The sequence below is a fragment of the Canis lupus genome, chromosome 13, assembly GCF_003254725.2.
Source record: "Canis lupus dingo isolate Sandy chromosome 13, ASM325472v2, whole genome shotgun sequence".
Lineage (NCBI taxonomy): Eukaryota > Metazoa > Chordata > Mammalia > Carnivora > Canidae > Canis > Canis lupus.
In genome coordinates this window covers 241,318-259,324 of record NC_064255.1, presented here as the reverse complement: position 1 = coordinate 259,324, position 18,007 = coordinate 241,318, and the positions used below count along the sequence as shown (strand labels likewise).

The window sequence follows — 18,007 nt, the reverse complement described above, 5'->3', positions numbered from 1 at the left end:
AATATATATAATAAAGAATCAGGAGGCGGGGCAAGAGGGCGGAAGAGTAGGGTCCCCAAGTCACCCGTCCCCAACGTACCTAACTTTCAAATCATCCTGAAAACCTACGAATTCGGCCTGAGATTTAAAGAGAGACCAGCTGGAATGCTAATGTGAGAAGAGTTCGCGCTTCTATCAAGGTAGGAAGACGGGGAAAAATAAAGAAATAAAAAAGCATCCAAGGGGGAGGGGCCCCGGGAGGAGCAGGCTAAGGCCCTGCGGTGAGTGTCCCCAGGACACGAGAGCCCCGGCCGGGAGAAGCAGCTTTACCAATCTTCCTGGATGGAAAGGCGCCTGCAGGGAGCTTGGGCAGGATCCCGGGGGTGGGGGGGTGGGGGGGTGGAAGGGGTGCCCTCAGGCTCCCAGGGGCACTAACAGAGGACCTGCGCCCGGGGGAGAGCGCCACGCCCGGCGGGCCCTGGGAGGAGCCCAAGCATTGGCTCGGGCAGCGGCTCCTGGCGGAGGGGGCTGCGCGGCCCGGGAGCGCGATGCCAGCGGTGCAGGCCCTGGAGCCCAGGGCACCAGGGGACACAGCCCAAGATCCGGCGCTTCCTGGGGACAGGCGGAGGCCGGGAGGACACAGGGCAGCAAGGACCCTCCTGCCACTGGGCGGCCGGGAGCTGTGCATATCGGCGCCTCCTGCCCCTGAAGCATCCAGGCCCCTGCGGACTGGGAGCTGCAGTAGTTACTGCGGAGAGCTGGCCGCCGCCACTCTTGTTGTTCCTCCTGGTGTCACCTTGTGCCTGGGACTGAGCAGGGCAGCCAGGAAGCGGGGGCCTCACAGGATAAACAGCTCCCACTGAGCTGTACACCTGGCAAGGGGCTGGGCAGCTCCCCCAGGTGCACACACCTGAGAATCAGCACAGCAGGCCCCTACCCCAGAAGACCAGCTGGAAGGACAGGAGAAGAGCAAGTTCTTGACCAAGCAGCGCTAGAAAGTTCCAGGGAAAGTCTAGGAATTTACAGTACATAGACTCAGAGGATACCCCCTCTTGTTTTTTGTTTTCTGTTTGTTCCCCCCCTTTTTCCTTTTTTCTCTCTTTTTCTCCTTTTTCCAGTACAACTTGTTTTTAGCCACTTTGCACTGAGCAAAATGACTAGAAGGAAAAACTCACCTCAAAAGAAAGAATCAGAAACAACACTCTCTCCCACAGAGTTACAAAATTTGGATTAAAATTCGATGTCAGAAAGCCAAATCACAAGCACAATTATAAAGCTGCTGGTGGCTCTAGAAAAAAGCATAAAGGATTCAAGAAACTTCATGACTGCAGAATTTAAATCTAATCAGGCTGAAATTAAAAATCAATTAAATGAGATGCAATCCAAACTGGAGGTCCTAATGACGAGGGTTAACGAGGTAGAAGAACGAGTGAGTGACATAGAAGACAAGTTGATGGCAAGGAAGGGAGTGGAGGAAAAAAGAGACAAACAATTAAAAGATCATGAGGATAGGTTAAGGGAAATAAATGACAGCCTCAGAAGGAAAAATCTACGTTTAATTGGGGTTCCCGAGGGCATCAAAAGGGACAGAGGACCAGAAAGTGTATTTGAACAAATCATAGCTGAGAACTTCCCTAAAGTGGGAAGGGAAACAGGCATTCAGATCTAGGAGATAGAGAGATCTACCCCCTCTAAAATCAATAAAAATCGTTCAACACCTCAACATTTAATAGTGAAACTTGGAAATTCCTATGATAAAGAGAAAAATCCTTAAAGCAGCAAGAAACAAGGGATCCCTAACCTTTATGGGGAGAAGTATTAGGGTAACAGCAGACCTCTTCACAAGATCTGGCAGGCCAGAAAGGGCTGGCAGGATATATTCAGGATCCTAAATGAGAAGAACCTGCAACCAAGATACTTTATCCAGCTAGGTTCTCATTCAGAATAGGAGAGATAAAGAGCTTCCAAGATAGGCAGAGACTGAAAGAATATGTGACCACCAAACCAGCTCTGCAAGATATTAAGAGGGACTCTGTAAAAGAAAGAGGAAGTCGAAGGAAACAATCCACAAAAACAGGGACTGAATAGGTATCATGATGACACTAAATTCATATCTTTCAATAGTAACTCTGAACGTGAATGGGCTTAATGAACCCATCAAAAGGCACAGGGTTTCAGACTGGATAAAAAAGCAGGACCCATCTATTTGCTGTCTACAAGAGACTCATTTTAGACAGAAGGACACCTACAGCCTGAAAATAAAAAGTTGGAGAAGCCATTTACCATTCAAATGACCTTAAAAGAAAGCAGGGATAGCCATCCTTATATCAGATAAATTAAAGTTTATCCTGAAGACTGTAGTGAGAGATGAAGAGGGACACTATCTCATACTTAAAGGATCTATCCAACAAGAGGACTTAATAATCATCAATATTTATGCCCCGAATGTGGGAGCTGCCAAGTACATTAATCAATTAACAACCAAAGTTAAGACATACTTAGATAATAATACACTTATACTTGGTGACTTGAACACAGTGCTTTCTACAATCGACAGATCTCCTAAGTACAACATCTCCAAAGAAACAAGAGCTTTAAGTGATACACTGGACCAGATGGATTTCACAGATATTTACAGAACTTTACATGGAAATGCAACTGAACACACATTCTTCTCAAGTGCACATGGAACTTCCTCCAGAATAGACCACATACTGGGTCACAAATCAGGTCTTAAACGAAACCAAAAGATTGGGATCGTCTGCTGCATATTTTCAGACCATAATGCTTTGAAACTAGAACTAAATCACAAGAAGTTGGAAGGATTTCAAACACATGAGGGAAAAGGACCATCCTGCTAAAAGATGAAAGGGTCAACCAGGGTATTAGGGAAGAATTAAAAAGATTCATGGAAACTAATGAGAATGAAGATACAACTGTTCAAAATCTTTGGGATACAGTAAAAGCAGTTGAGGGGGAAATACATCGCAATATAAGCATCCATCCAAAAACTGGAAAGAACTGAAATACAAAAGATAACCTTGCACCTAAAGGAGCTGGAGAAAAAACAGCAAATAGATCCTACACCCAGCAGAAGAAGAGAGTTAATAAAGATTCGAGCAGAACTCAATGAAATAGAGACCAGAACTATGGAACAGATCAACAAAACCAGGAGTTGGTTCTTTGAAAGAATTAGTAAGATAGATAAACCATTAGCCAGCCTTATTAAAAAGAAGAGAGAGAAGACTCAAATTAATAAAACTATGAATGAAAACGGAGAGATCACCACCAATACCAAAGAAATACAAATGATTTTAAAAATTTATTATGAGCAGCTATATGCCAATAAGTTAGGCAATCTAGAAGAAATGGACGCATTTCTGGAAAGCCACAAACTACCAAAACTGGAACAAGAAGAAATAGAAAACCTGAACAGGCCAATAACCAGGGACAAAATGGAAGCAGTCATCAAAAACCTCCCAAGACACAAGAGTCCAGGGCCAGATGGCTTCCCAGGGGAATTCTATCAAACGTTTAAAGAAGAAACCATACCTATTCTACTAAAGCTGGAAAGATAGAAAGAGATGGAAGACTCCCAAGCTCGTTCTATGAGGCAAGCATCACCTTAATTCCAAAACCAAAGACCCCACCAAAAAGGAGAATTACAGACCAATATCCCTGATGAACATGGATGCAAAAATTCTCAACAAGATACTAGCCAATAGGATCCAACAATACATTAAGAAGATTATTCACCATGACCAAGTGGGATGTATCCCCCCGATGCAAGGCTGGTTCAACACTCGTAAAGCAATCAATGTGATTCATCATATCAGCAAGAGAAAAACCAAGAACCATATGATCCTCTCATTAGATGCAGAGAAAGCTTTTGACAAAATAGAGCATCCATTCCTGGTCAAAACTCTTCAGAGTGTAGGGATAGAGGGAACATTCCTCAGCATCTTAAAAGCCATCTACGAAAAGCCCATAGCAAATATCATTCTCAATGGGAAGCACTGGGAGCCTTTCCCCTAAGATCAGGAACAAGACAGGGATGTCCACTCTCACCACTGCTATTCAACATAGTACTGGAAGTCCTAGCCTCAGCAATCAGGCAACAAAAAGAAATAAAAGGCATTCAAATTGGCAAATAAGAAGTTAGGCTCTTCCCTCTTCACAGATGACATGATACCGTACATAGAAAACCCAAAAGTCTCCACCCCAAGATTGCTGGAACTCATACAGCAATTTGGCAGTGTGGCAGGATACAAAATCAATGCCCAGAAATCAGTGGTGTTTCTATACACTAACAATGAGACTGAAGAAAGAGAACTTAAGGAGTCAATCCCATTTACATTTGCACCCAAAAACATAAGATACCTAGGAATAAACTCAACCAAAGAGGTAAAGGATATATACCCTAAAAACTACAGAACACTTCTGAAAGAAATTAAGGAAGACACAAAGAGATGGAAAAATATTCCATGCTCATGGATTGGAAGAATATTGTGAAAATGCCAATGTTACCCAGGGCCATTTACATTTAATGCAATCCCTATCAAAATACCATGGACTTTTTTCAGAGAGTTGGAACAAATCATCTTAAGATTTGTGTGGAATCAGAAAAGACTCCGAACAGCCAGGGGAATATTAAAAAAGAAAACCATAGCTGGGGGCATCACAATGCCGGATTTCAGGTTGTACTACAAAGCTGTGGTCATCAAGACAGTGTGGTACTGGACAAAAACAGACACATAGATCAATGGAACAGAATAGAGAATCCAGAAGTGGACCCTGAACTTTATGGGCAACTAATATTCGATAAAGGAGGAAAGACTATCCATTGGGAGACAGACAGTCTCTTCAATAAATGGTGCTGGGAAAATTGGACATCCACATGCAGAAGAATGAAACTAGACCACTCTCTTTCACCAGACACAAAGATAAACTCAAAATGGATGAAAGATCTAAATGTGAGACAAGATTCCATCAAAATCCTAGAGAAGAACACAGGCAACACCCTTTTTGAACTTGGCCACAGTAACTTCTTTGCAAGATACATCCATGAAGGCAAGAGAAGCAAAAGCAAAAATGAATTATTGGGACTTCATCTAGATAAGAAGCTTCTGCACAGGAAAAGCAACAGTCAACAAAACTCAAAGACAACCTACAGAATGGGAGAAGATATTTGCAAATGACGTATCAGATAAAGGGCTAGTTTCCAAGATCTATCAAGAGCTTATTTAAACTGAACAGAAAAGAAACAATCAAATCATGAAATGGGCAAAAGGCATGAACAGAAATCTCACAGAGGAAGACATAGACATGGCCAACACGCACATGAGAAAATGCTCTGCATCACTTGCCATCAGGGAAATACAAATCAAAACCACAATGAGATCCCACCTCACACCAGTGAGAATGGGGCAAATTAACAAGGCAGGAAACCACAAATGTTGGAGGGGATGTGGAGAAGAGGGAACCCTCCTGCACTGTTGGTGGGAATGTGAACTGGTGCAGCCACTCTGGAAAACTGTGGGGAGGTTCCTCAAAGAGTTAAAAATAGACCTGCCCTACGACCCAGCAGTTGCACTGTTGGGGATTTACCCCAAAGATACAGATGCAGTGAAATGCAGGGACACCTGCACCCCGATGTTTCTAGCAGCAATGTCCACAATAGCCAAACTGTGGAAGGAGCCTCGGTGTCCATCGAAAGATGATGGATAAAGAAGATGTGGTTTATGTATACAATGGGATGTTACTCAGCCATTAGAAACGACAAATACCCCCCATTTGCTTTGACGTGGAGGGACTGGAGGGTATTATGCTGCGTGAAAGAAGTCAATCGGAGAAGGACAAACATTTATGGTCCCATTCATTTGGGGAATATAAAAAATTAGTGAAAGGGAATAAAGGTAAAGGAGAGAAAATGAGGGTAAATATCAGTGAGGGTGACAAAATATGAGAGACCCCTAACTCTGGGAAATGAACAAGGGGTAGTGGAAGGGGAGGTGGGTGGGGGGTTGGGGTGACTGGGTGACAGGCACTGAGGGGGGCACTTGGCGGGATAAGCACTGGGTGTTATTCTGTCTGTTGGCAAATTGAACTCCAATAAAAAAGAAAGAAAGAAAGAATCAAGTAGGGGAGGGGCACCGTGGAGAGCCGGGTAAAGCCCAGCTGCGAGAGCCTCCGGGACGGGAAAGCCCAGCCCGGGAGAAGCAGGAAGTTTAAAAAATCCGCACCAGATTCTTCCTGGACGGAAAGGTGCTCAGCCGGGAACTCGAGCCGAATCGAATCGAATCGAATCGAATCGAACCGCAGGAGGGGCAGTGAAGCCCCAGTGTCCCCCGCGTCGCTAAGAGCAAGTGCAGCCTGGGGTCAAGCGCGCTGCACCCGGCGGGCGACTCTCGGTGAGGAGCTGGGTCGCGCACCCGGCGGGGCCTCGGGGGGCAGCCGGTCCGTCGGGCGGGGGCGCCGGCAGGGGGGGCGCTGCCTCGCTGCCTTCAGGAGCTGCGACCTGGGAGCGCGATCCCAGCCCACGATCCTGCGCTCCCCCGGGCCAGGCGGAGGCGGGGAGGGCCCAGGACCGGGAGGACGCTCCTGCCGCGGGGCGCCCCCGAGCTGTGCGCATCGGCGCCCCGCGCCGCCCCGGGAGCGTCCAGGCCAGGGCGGACTGGGGGCTGCGGGAGTTACTGGGGGAGCTGGCTCCAGAGCTGGAGACCTGGCCGCGGACAGTGGTGCTGTTCCTCCTGGGCTCACCCGGTGCCTGGGAGGGGCGGGGCCGCCAGGGGACATCTCTGCCAGGTGCACACACCTGAGAATCAGGGCCGCAGGTCCTTCCCCCAGAAGACCAGCTGGAAGGACCGGGAAGAGCAAGTTCTTGACCAAGCGGCACTGGAAAGGGGAAGTCGAGGGATTTATAGTATGCAGAACCAAAGGGTACCCCCACTTTTTTCCCTTTCTCCAGTACAGCTCATTTTTATATCACACTACAAGTTGCCAATATTTTTTCTCTTTTCCCACCTTAACTACAATACTTTACCACCTCTTCATCTTTAAGTTTCTTCCTTTTTGACTTTCCTATTTCTACAATTACATGTCTTAGATATATTTTCCACTTCTAAATTCCTTTCAACATACTCAATTCAATTTTGGGAGATACACGAGATATGTTTGTGTGTGTGTGTGTGTGTTGTTTTCTCTGCCTCATTTTGTACTGCAACAGCGGAAGTTAATGCTTTCTAGAACATGACCAGCATGCACCCAGAGCCAAGTAGTATACCGTGCTGGTTCATTCTGTGAGATTATATTCTCTCTTCATTCCCATTCTGCCCCCTCTTTTATCTCGTTTATGTTTTGGTGGTCAGGGTCGGGGCTTTCTACAAGTATTGCTGGTTTATAAATGTGGGACTGAGCATCTTCTAACATACAGAACTTAGTACATTCAGAACCAAGAGGATCACCCTCTAAGACCCCTCAGGTAGAATACATTCTCTTTCCACTACAACTTCTTCACCACCACCAACTCCAAGTCCCCCCTTTTTTTCTTCTCTTTTTTTTTCTCTTCTTTCTTTCTTCTTCTTTGGGATTTTTGGCCTTTTATTTTGTACTACTTTGTTTTAAAAATTCTTTTCACTTTAATGACCCTTTTGTGTTGTTTTGTTCTGATCTTTGTTTTCATTTTCTAGTCTCTGACCTCATCTAAGCTGAAACTTACTTAGGTCATGGTTCATATTCTTGACTCAGCCCGCTTACACAGCTACTCTGCACTGAGCAAAATGGCTAGAAGGAAGAATTTACCGCAAAAGAAAGAATCTCTCTGCTACAGAGCTACAGAACATGGATTACAATTCAAAGTCAGAAAGCCAATTCACAAGCACAATTATAAAGCTACTGGTGGCTCTGGAAAAAAGCATAAAGGATTCTAGAGACTTCATGACTGCAGAATTTAGATTTAATCAGGCTGAAATTAAAAATCAATTAAATGAGATGCAATCCAAACTGGTTGTCCTAATGACCAGGGTTAATGAGGTGGAAGAAAGGGTGAGCGACATAGAAGACAAGTTGATGGCAAGGAAGGAAGCTAAAGAAAAAGAGAAAAACAACTAAAAGACCACGAGGAAAGGTTAAGGGAAATAAATGATAGCCTCAGAAGGAAAAATCTGCATATAATTGGGGTTCCAGAGAGCGCTGAGAGGGTCAGAGGGCCAGAATGCATATTTGAACAAATCATAGCTGAGAACTTCCCCTAATTTGGGGAGAGAAACAGGCACTCAGATCCAGGAGATACAGAGGTTTCCCTTCCAAATGAAAACTGTTCAACATCTTGACATTTAATAGTGAAACTTACGAATTCCAAAGATAAAGAGAAAATCCTTAAAGCAGTGAGAGACAAGAGATTCTTAGCTTATATGGGGAGAAATATCAGATTAATAGCAGACCTCTCCACAGAAACCTGGCAGGGCAGAAAGGGCTGGCAGGATATATTCAGGGTCCTAAATGAGAAGAACATGCAGCCAAGAATACTTTATCCAGCAAGGCTGTCACTCAAAATAGGAGAGATAAAGAGCTTCCAAGATAGGCAGAAACTGAAACAATATGTGACCACCAAACCAGCTCTGCAAGAAATATTAAGGGGGACCCTGTAAAAGAAAGATGGAGCCCAAAGAAATAATCCACAAAAACAGGGACTGAGTACTTGGAAATCTGAGAAAATAACTGTAGAGGCAATTAAGATAGGACATGCCAATGAGGGTGCCATATAACAAAATTGGTTGAAATCCAATTATTTTGACATTTTTAGAAGTTGGCATTTAGTTAAACTCTTTCACTTTTTTTCTTTTTAATTTTTACTTATGATAGTCACACAGAGAGAGAGAGACAGAGGCAGAGACATAGGCAGAGGGAGAAGCAGGCTCCATGCACCAGGAGCCTGATGTGGGATTCGATCCCGGGTCTCCAGGATCACGCCTTGGGCCAAAGGCAGGCGCTAAACCGCTGCGCCACCCAGGGATCCCAAACTCTTTCACTCTTAAAAATTTAGTCATTCATAATGAATGACTAAAAAATAATCTCTTAGGACTAAGAATATAGGTCATATTCTATTTCAAACTAAAGTCTCTACCTGGTAAATGGCAGCTACTCACTGAGTAGATAAACACAGACAGATTACAAATCTCAACAGAGACTACTTTACTTCAAGTAATATTCAATATGCTGAAATTCCTATCTAAGTACAATCCCTTGGAGTTTGTCTTAATATGAGCTCAACCACAGTGACTGTGTGATCATGTAACTTTCTGACATGCAGGTGGAAAAACCCCTCTTGCCAGTGACCCCAGAAGGCAGCTCTTCATTAGGAAGGTTAGAATCTGTAGTATTTCCTTAATTGGGAGTTATCTTGCTAGGTTACAGTGTGCTTGTGGGAACTAGTTCCTCAATCATTTTAATTCAACTCAACCAATACTCAGAGTGTTACCAGAGTAGACTTCATTCTTCCTAGCTACTTCAATATATAAAACAGTTGGAGGGAGAAATAAATTTGCAAAATTTAACACAGAAGTGACTCCAGCTGGCCATAAATCCACAAGTCATTAAAATTTGGGAAATAAATTCATCCCATCAAAGACTAAGAAATGATAAAAAGCTCAAGAGAAAATAACTATCAGTAAAAATAGGAGATGTTTGGGTACTATGGTTAGAGTTGGACTTACACTATCATACCAGAGCTTAGGCACTAAAGGCTTATTTGGAACTCTACAGTTGCTAAGATTACATCCCCCAAAGTATTATATGTAAGTAACATAAATATCTTCAGACACACAAAATTGCATGCCAAATTTTATGTTTGTGCAATTATTTTCCTGGAAAGAGCATTCAGAGCTTCTATCAGATTCTCAAAGAACCATTCCTGGAGATTTGGAAGTCCAAATCTAGGGGTTGGTAAAAGGCCCAAGGTAAATTGCACCAGGAGTTTGCTTGCTGGACAACACCCGCACCCCCCTCCCCCCCCCCCGCCCATCCTAGCAAAATGAGGTATATTAAGGTGAAACCAGTGACCAGGATGACAGCTGTGTGGACCTAGTCCACCCAGTGGTAGGGAAAGGAGAAGCCCTAGGAAAAAAAGAGAACTGACTGCTGATGTCACAGAGCCAAACACTTGGAAAATACTATTACTAGGTGGTTGACAGACTTAACAGCCACATAGGAAGGATGGGTAAAACAGGTAAAAAAAAGGTAAAAAAAAAAAAAAAATGAAACCCCCAAATTTGGCAGATGAAAAAACAAGGCAAATGTTTGCTGGGAAAAAAACAAACACTATATGAAAGAATGTATACCACTGAGCTCTGCACCGAACAATATTCCCATATATGTATATGTCTCTTGTCAAAGGCAAACACTCACTGATGGCGGCCCCGGAAAATCTGATATGATGATGCAAGGAGGACAAGGGAAGCAGGGACACAAGTAGAAGAATGAGAACTAAATCCTAGTCAACCACAAGAAGTCAAAAGAGATCTTGGGTAGATCATCAAACAGCAATGTCAACATTACTTTTAAAATACAGAGGCAAACACTAGAAGAAATAGGAAAAGGAGTCAGCAGGGCCAACTGCAGGGGTGACAGGTAGGAGACAGGCAGGGCAATGCAGAAACCAATCTTTCACTGCCATGAGCTTTAGGTATGCACACATAATACCATGTTAACAACACAGATAATATTTAAAAATAAAAGAGTAATCATGGCAGTGTTGAAGGAAAGAGGAAATCCATCATCAAGGGGCTGAGCTTCAACCTGAGGGTGGGGACAGGCTAAGCGCCCCATCTTTCCCTTAGCTTGTTGGCTGGCAGGTGAGTTGTGGCTTTCAGAGGAGCTTCTGTGGAGGCCTGGAAGGAAGCTGAGCCCACCTGCCAGGTCTGCTACTCTCAAAGTGAGAAAGAGTGGTAGGACCTGCACCGCGTGCAGTACAGACGCTGCACAAAGCAGCCAGGGACACTGTGCTGGGTAAAGCTATGAGCTCGGGTTGTCTGTTCTCATGGAGGACCGGCCCCACTTCTGCTAGAGACTCCTGCAGTCCTGTGAGTACCAGCCTCCACGTCCAAACACAACGCAGAGTACCCCCATACCAGTGCCAACAAGCGAACGACAGTGCCCTCAGGTACCTCCAAGGAAACACACATGTGCAAAAGGAAAACAACCTATTCCCTCATTTAATACCACATTCTTCATGCTGCTCAGCCCACACCAGCAGCAGCCCAATATCTGACCCTACCTTTACATGATCTATCCAGGTAGATCATCTACACAGCATCCTTGTTACCAATCTGACTCCTCCTCATGATTTTTCTCTCCAGGAATGCTTTTTTTTCTTATGTTGCTCCATATAAACCCAAACAACCCAAGGCTCAAGTTAAATTCACTGCTAATATGGAGATCTGAAATATTCCAGCCTCAATAACACTCTTCTCCACTTTATCATGCCCTGTTATAGTACAATAAGCTCTTGAAATAAAAACACTATAATAATATATTTTCAGATTCCTTTTTTAAAAAAGATTTTATCTTTAATTTGAGAGAGAGCACACAAGCTGGGGGTGGGTAGCAAGGTAGAGGCAGAGAGAGAGAAGCAGGCTCCCCACTGAGCAGGGAGCCTGACAAGGATGTGGAGCTCAATCCCGGGATCCCGAAATCATGACCTGAGCTGAAGGTAGACACTTACCCGACTGAACCACTCAAGCGCCTCTCAGAGTCCTTATAGATATATGAAGTCATAAGAAAAACAATGGAAATGGCAGCAATAATATAACCCTTTGAACTCAAGACACAAAATCATTTTCTGAAGCACTTATGCAATTTATTAATTATAGATTATCTTGTACTCTGAACTGTCTCATATACATTTACCTTTCTCCTCTCCAAGAAGTTTCTAAAAGGCAAGAGTCTCATACTTCCATATTCCTTTCTCATAAATGGTTCTTAGACAAAGGGGTGTTCAAATGTGAGTTCTATCCCTTAGTAAAATGTGTGGCCATGATTAAATTCTAGAGGCAATATGGTGGTGGACAAACACAGCATCTGAAATCAGACCAGGGTTCAAATTCTAGCCCTGTGATTGATGATTCCTGGGGTCCTCTGTTACTAAATGTACCTGAACTGTAGCTTCTATACTTATAAAATGAAGACAGGCTCCCTTGCACTCAGTGTTGTAAGGATCTAAGGGAGTTAACATACCTAACGTGGAGTACAAGCTTAGCATCTGTGTGCTCAATGAATGGCAGCAATCCTCCTTAAACAGTATTATTTTAGGGGCACCAGGTGGCTCAGTTGGTTCAAGTGTCTGCCTTTGGCTCAGGGCATGGTTCCAGGGTGCTGGGATCAAGCCCCACAATGGGCTTCCTGCTCAGAAAGGGAGTCTGCTTCTCCCTCTTCTTCTGCCCCTCCCCCTGCTCCTGCTCTCTCTCTCTCTCTCTCACTCTCTTGCCCCCCTCTCAAATGAATAAAATCTTAAAAAAAAAAAACAACTATCATTTTATCCAACTAGTTCAGCTCCTTGCTTTCCTCAAGAAAGTAACACCAGTAAGCCCTCTATTTATACATTCATTTACTTGGGTTAGAAAATAAGTTCTCCTTTCCTTTCTCGGCTCTGGCGGTGGCAGAATGTGGTAGAGGCTAAAATTGAAGCTGCTCTGGGCCTCCTTGTTGAAGCAAACAGATGATAGGATAAAGGCCTACACGGGAAGCTCACTGAACTAACAACCTATTTGATATAGACCGTGTCTCAAGAATCCTGAAGATATTCCTGTTCTTCAATATGGAAGGAGAGCCCAAAGGTTGTGGTGAGCAACTCCTTCGGAAACAGCCAGCTCATGACTCCTTTTATCTCAAAAGCTAGGAGTAGACAGTACATTCATCTCCCCCTACAACAGGATTTGCCATCTCTACCTCGTATCTCCTTTACTGGATCTAAACAAAAGTAACTGCATGAGAAAGGCCACTCTCTATGAAAAATGGATGCCATTTTTACTGTGAGAAGTGTGGACATATGGTTCTAATCTACAACCCAAAGTAAGATTTGGTTGTAACAGCATATCCGTGCACTCACTCCCTACCCACATACATCCAGGCTCCTGTTGGAGGCCAGCTAGGCTGAGAAGCAGAGATGGAGAGAACAGGGTGAAATCTGGAGCAGGATGCCCTATGTTGGCTTAGCAGCGCCCATGGCGGGGGGGTCGTGGGTGGAGGGAAGCACATGCAAACTCTATGTCAGGAAAGACCAAGGCACACATGCAGCAGTGTAGGTAGTTTGCTGTCTAGCTAAGTGCATGAGGCAGGATTACAAGAGATGAGCCTGGAACAACAGGCTCAATCCCAGCTGGTCTTGTAAGCAATGACAGGAGCACGGTACCTTCTTCCATAGAAACCAGTGGTCCTCACCATTTTGGGGGAGTGGGAGGGGTGCTGGGAGCTTTGGTAATGTCCAAATGGAAGAGACCTCCATGGGCAGACACAGATTATTTTTATGAAATCAACTGCCTTATTTCTTCCCACAAAACACGAAAAACTAAAGAAAATACCATTGTAAATGGAGACTTCTTTTCCTTGCTTTGGCTCTTTTGGGGAGGCATAGGGTGGGAAGCAAGGGGCTTGGTATTCATTTGGGCACAACAGCTCATGAGAGCACCAACTGCTGAGAAATCAGTAACAGCCCCTCAAAGTTGCCTCACAAATAAGATAAGAGTTGGCAGGACGAGGTTATAATTCTGCTCCCTTTTCTCATTTCATGAAAATATTAGAACGCAAGCAGCTGAGACTGATGTTACTGTAGGGATAATCCTGAATCTATTCCTATTTACTGAAAGGGAAAAAAAAATCAAACTGCTGGCAAACTTAGATTTTTAAATATTACCCCACAAGTCACAAATGACTATTATAGAGCAAAGAGGAGTGACGGCACAGCTGAGAAATGCTGCAGTAATAAATGGCAGAACTCTGTGAAGACTTTTAAATAAGGGGCTGACAAATCAGTTTTTTTTTAAGTTTACTGTATTATATCTTTTATTTTTTAAATTTTATTTTATTTATTTATTTTTAATAAATTTACTTTTTATTGGTGTTCAATTTGTCAACATACAGAATAACACCCAGTGCTCATCCCGTCAAGTGCCCTTTCAGTGCCTGCCACCCAGTCACCCCCACCCCCCACCCACCTCCCCTAGTTTGTTTTCCAGAGTTAGGAATCTTTCATGTTCTGTCTCCCTTTCTGATATTTCCCACTTATTTTTTCTCCTTTCCCCTTTATTCCCTTTCACTATTTTTTATATTCCCCAAATGAATGAGACCATATAATGTTTGTCCTTCTCCGATGGACTTAAATTTCACTCAGCATAATACCCTGTAAGTTCCATCCACGTCAAAGCAAATGGTGGGTATTTGTCGTTTCTAATGGCTGAGTAATATTCCATTGTATGCATAGACCACATCTTCTTTATCCATTCATCTTTCGATGGACACCGAGGCTCCTTCCACAGTTTGGCTACTGTGGACATTGCTGCTAGAAACATCGGGGTGCAGGTGTCCCGGCATTTTACTGCTGACAGATCAGTTTTATGATTTAGATCACTCTGGCAGCAGCAAAGAGAAAAGAACTGAAGAGAAAGGAGAGCTAAAAAGACTTATGTAAAAGACTAATTGTAATAAGTTTAAAAATGACTTCCGGGTTCCTGGCCAAGGTGACAGGTGTACACTGCTACCGTTCACTACAATCAAAGGAAAGCAGCATATATGGAAGAAATGGAGTAAGCCCTGTGGTGTGCTCTCTCAGGGGTTGGCTGGGCGGCTGGGGGTACAGGCATGGAGCTGAGCCTGTTCACACAACTTAGGCAATTTCCTCCACATGAAAGAGAAAAAAAAGAGAACAAGAGAGATGATATATTAGATACTGCTCATTTCATCCACGAGCATTGGTCCTGCTGTATGCCAGATACCGAGGGTACCACGTTAATTGAACTAGCAGACAGCTTATCTGCTAGTGGAGAGGGCTGATAAATAGAATTTATTTTCCATTGGGAAGTGCAGAGTTTCCCAACTGGTGTCCAGTCACAAGACCCTGCCATACAAACACTGCTTTTTCCTGTTTGCTACTATTTTGAGAAGCCTGGGGCCCTTGGGGGTAGAGGCTGAAAGCAGGGGCTGCGGACAGACCATCTGGGTCCACCAATCCCAGCTTTGAGACTTCAGGCTGGCCACTTACCTTCTTATTTCGCTTTTTTTAAAAACAGATTTTATTTATTTATTCATGAGAGATACAGAGAGAGGCAGAGACACAGGCAGAGGGAGAAGCTCCTCCTTGCGGGGAGCCTGATATGGGACTCAATCCCAGGACCCCAGGATTAAGACCTGAGCCGAAGGCAGATGCTCAACCGCTGAGCCACCCAGGCATCCCCACTCATCTTCTAAATCCTTACTTTTCTTCATCTGTAGACAGGGTCATAATCGTCTCTCTCTCACAAGGTTAGTCAAATAAGTCCACATAATGTGCTTCTTAGATTGTACATGGCATGTACTAAAGCTCAACAAATCACTTTATTATTATTTTAAAAGATTTAATTTATTTATTCATGAGAGACACAAGAAAGAGAGAGAGAAGCAGAGACACAGGCAGAGGGAGAGGCAGGCTCCATGCAGGGACCCCGATGTGGAACTCGGTCAGGGACTCCAGGATCACGCCCAGGGCCGAAGGCAGGCGTTAAACAGCTGAGCCACCCAGGCGTCCCAACAAATCACTTTATCCCATGCATTTATGGAAGGATGAGAGGGCTTGTGGTATTGGACATACCGCCAAGTATTAAAATGACCCAGAAATAAGGCAAATGGTAATTGGGCTATAATGTTTTTATTCCATATATTAATGGATAGACACACAGATGGATACAGAAAGAAAGGAACAGAGTGGGAGGGAGAGAGGAAGGTGTGTATTACTTTTTTTTCTGATAGTAAACCAAAACGAGCCTTATGGAATAAATCTTTGTATAAGAGACAGTAGATAACACTGCAGATAACAGCTTCTGCTACTATTTTTCAAAGTTTTAGTGACTGTTTTGCAAGCAAATTATTCTTTTATAGATTTTCTACTACAGTGTGTTAAATATAAGCTTGATTTAAATGTAAAAGCAAAATCACAAATATGGAAGAATTAAAACTTTCTCAGGAAAAAGATACCCTTTAAAAGAGCCAAAGGATTAGGTGATGCTCTTAGCCAACCCACTTGCAGGAGGAAAAAGCTCTCAATTGGAGGTCTATCAAGGCCAAAAGCTGGGATTATTAAATTCCTTGGGATGGTTCAAATAGTTGCCCTACAAATGCCTAGAAAACCTGGCTTAAATTTGGGGATCCCTGGGTGGCGCAGTGGTTTGGCGTCTGCCTTTGGCCCAGGGCGCGATCCTGGAGACCCGGGATCGAATCCCACGTCGGGCTCCTGGTGCACGGAGCCTGCTTCTCCCTCTGCCTGTGTCTCTGAGCCTCTCTCTCTCTCTCTCTGTGACTATCATGAATAAATAAATAAAATCTTTAAAAAAAAAAAAAGCACTGAAAAAACAACCATCGACAGTGTATTAACACAAATGCGTGCAACATGGGCATTATTTTCTGAGATACTTCTCAAGGTTCTGTAAGTCCCACACATCGTGATATTTAGGATGATATTCTGTGGCATCTTACTTGTTTAGCAATTTTATTAGTTCCTCAAACTCAAAAATCTCAAAATTGTTTAGATTTTTCATTAGATCAGAAGGACAATAAATGTATTCTGAGATTTCTTATTTAAGAAAAGGCAGAAAGAAACTTATAGGTTACAAAATACCCAGAAACTCAAAGAGAAGGAGAAAATTCTTTAAGCCATTAATTTTATCAAAATTACGATCATTACGCACAGCTATTTCTTTAAAGAGACTTACTGACCTGAGAGAAATTCGTTAAAGGGTTGAAGAGAACATGTGTTTACTGTAATCAGGGCATAGGATCCTGCAGACCACCCCCACCACCACCAAAGGGCCTCCTCAGCATCTGGTATGCTGGGTTTTGTGCATCTAATCGTGGCAGAGCCTCTTCTTAAACCACTGCTCACACATATGTGAGTCAACTCAACAAATGTTTGGTAAGCACTAAGGAGAACTATTTGTGTACAAATGCCTTCTCTCAGAAATTCCACATAGTTATCAGTATATCAGCTGGTACCTATATATTTAATATAAGGTATGAAATTGATTTGTTCCCATTTTATACACAGGGAAGTCAAGCCAGGAACAGATTAAATTATTTTAAATTATTTCAGTAAGGTCACAGAGTAAGTCACCACAATTTAAAAAACAAAACAAAATATAAGACTCTTATTTTAGTTTGGGTTTAACATGTCCTTTGTATTTACCATTCCGTGTGTCCTGTCTACTCTATCCCCTCCAGTCCTATCCATTATGACCCATCCCACATTGTATCATCCATCACCAACCTTTGTATTAACCACTCCTTGATCACTTACTTGTTCTGAGCATTGTGTCACACACTGTGCTGAATATAAAGACGATGGAGACATGGAGAAGTTAATGCCTAGAGGACTTACATTTTTCCTATGAGCCAGGCAGTTTGAGATAATTTACCTAAAGGACAAATGCTTTTGAGAGCTCTTCCAGTAACGACATGCTTTCCATAATCATATTAAATAGGCATAAAAATTTTAAGGATGAACAACTAGGAGCAGAACAAGACTTAAAAACAGCAATCTCTGCCATTCTTATTTCTCTAGCTATATAATATCATTTCTAGGTTTCAATTCACATATCAAGTGAGATAGTAGTTATACTAAGCAGAATTGATACCTAGAATTTTATACCATGGGTTTCATAATTCAAGTTTAAGATATATGAATATGGGGAAGGTACATTTATATTATCCATCTGTAATTTTTTAAAATAAATTTGTCCTTTATTTTATTTTATTTTTTTTAGATTTTTATTTATTTATTCATGAGACATAC

General features: G+C 43.1%; 1 protein-coding gene across 4 annotated transcripts in view; it reads right to left on the bottom strand.

The window, feature by feature from the left end:
* LAPTM4B (lysosomal protein transmembrane 4 beta) overlaps nucleotides 1-18,007 on the bottom strand; it is an 82,473-nt gene that overhangs the window by 3,632 nt on the left and 60,834 nt on the right. Inside the window, exon 7 of one of the 4 annotated variants that reach the window (XM_035717219.2) lies at nucleotides 14,010-14,866. The exons of 2 other annotated variants lie outside the window; for them this stretch is intronic. In XM_035717219.2, coding sequence (XP_035573112.1) covers nucleotides 14,855-14,866 — 12 coding nt within the window. In that variant the 3' untranslated portion in view covers nucleotides 14,010-14,854. Of the gene's footprint in view, nucleotides 1-14,009; nucleotides 14,867-17,517; nucleotides 17,631-18,007 lie in introns of those variants that run through there. One more of the 4 variants, XM_049093273.1, reaches the window with a different exon arrangement.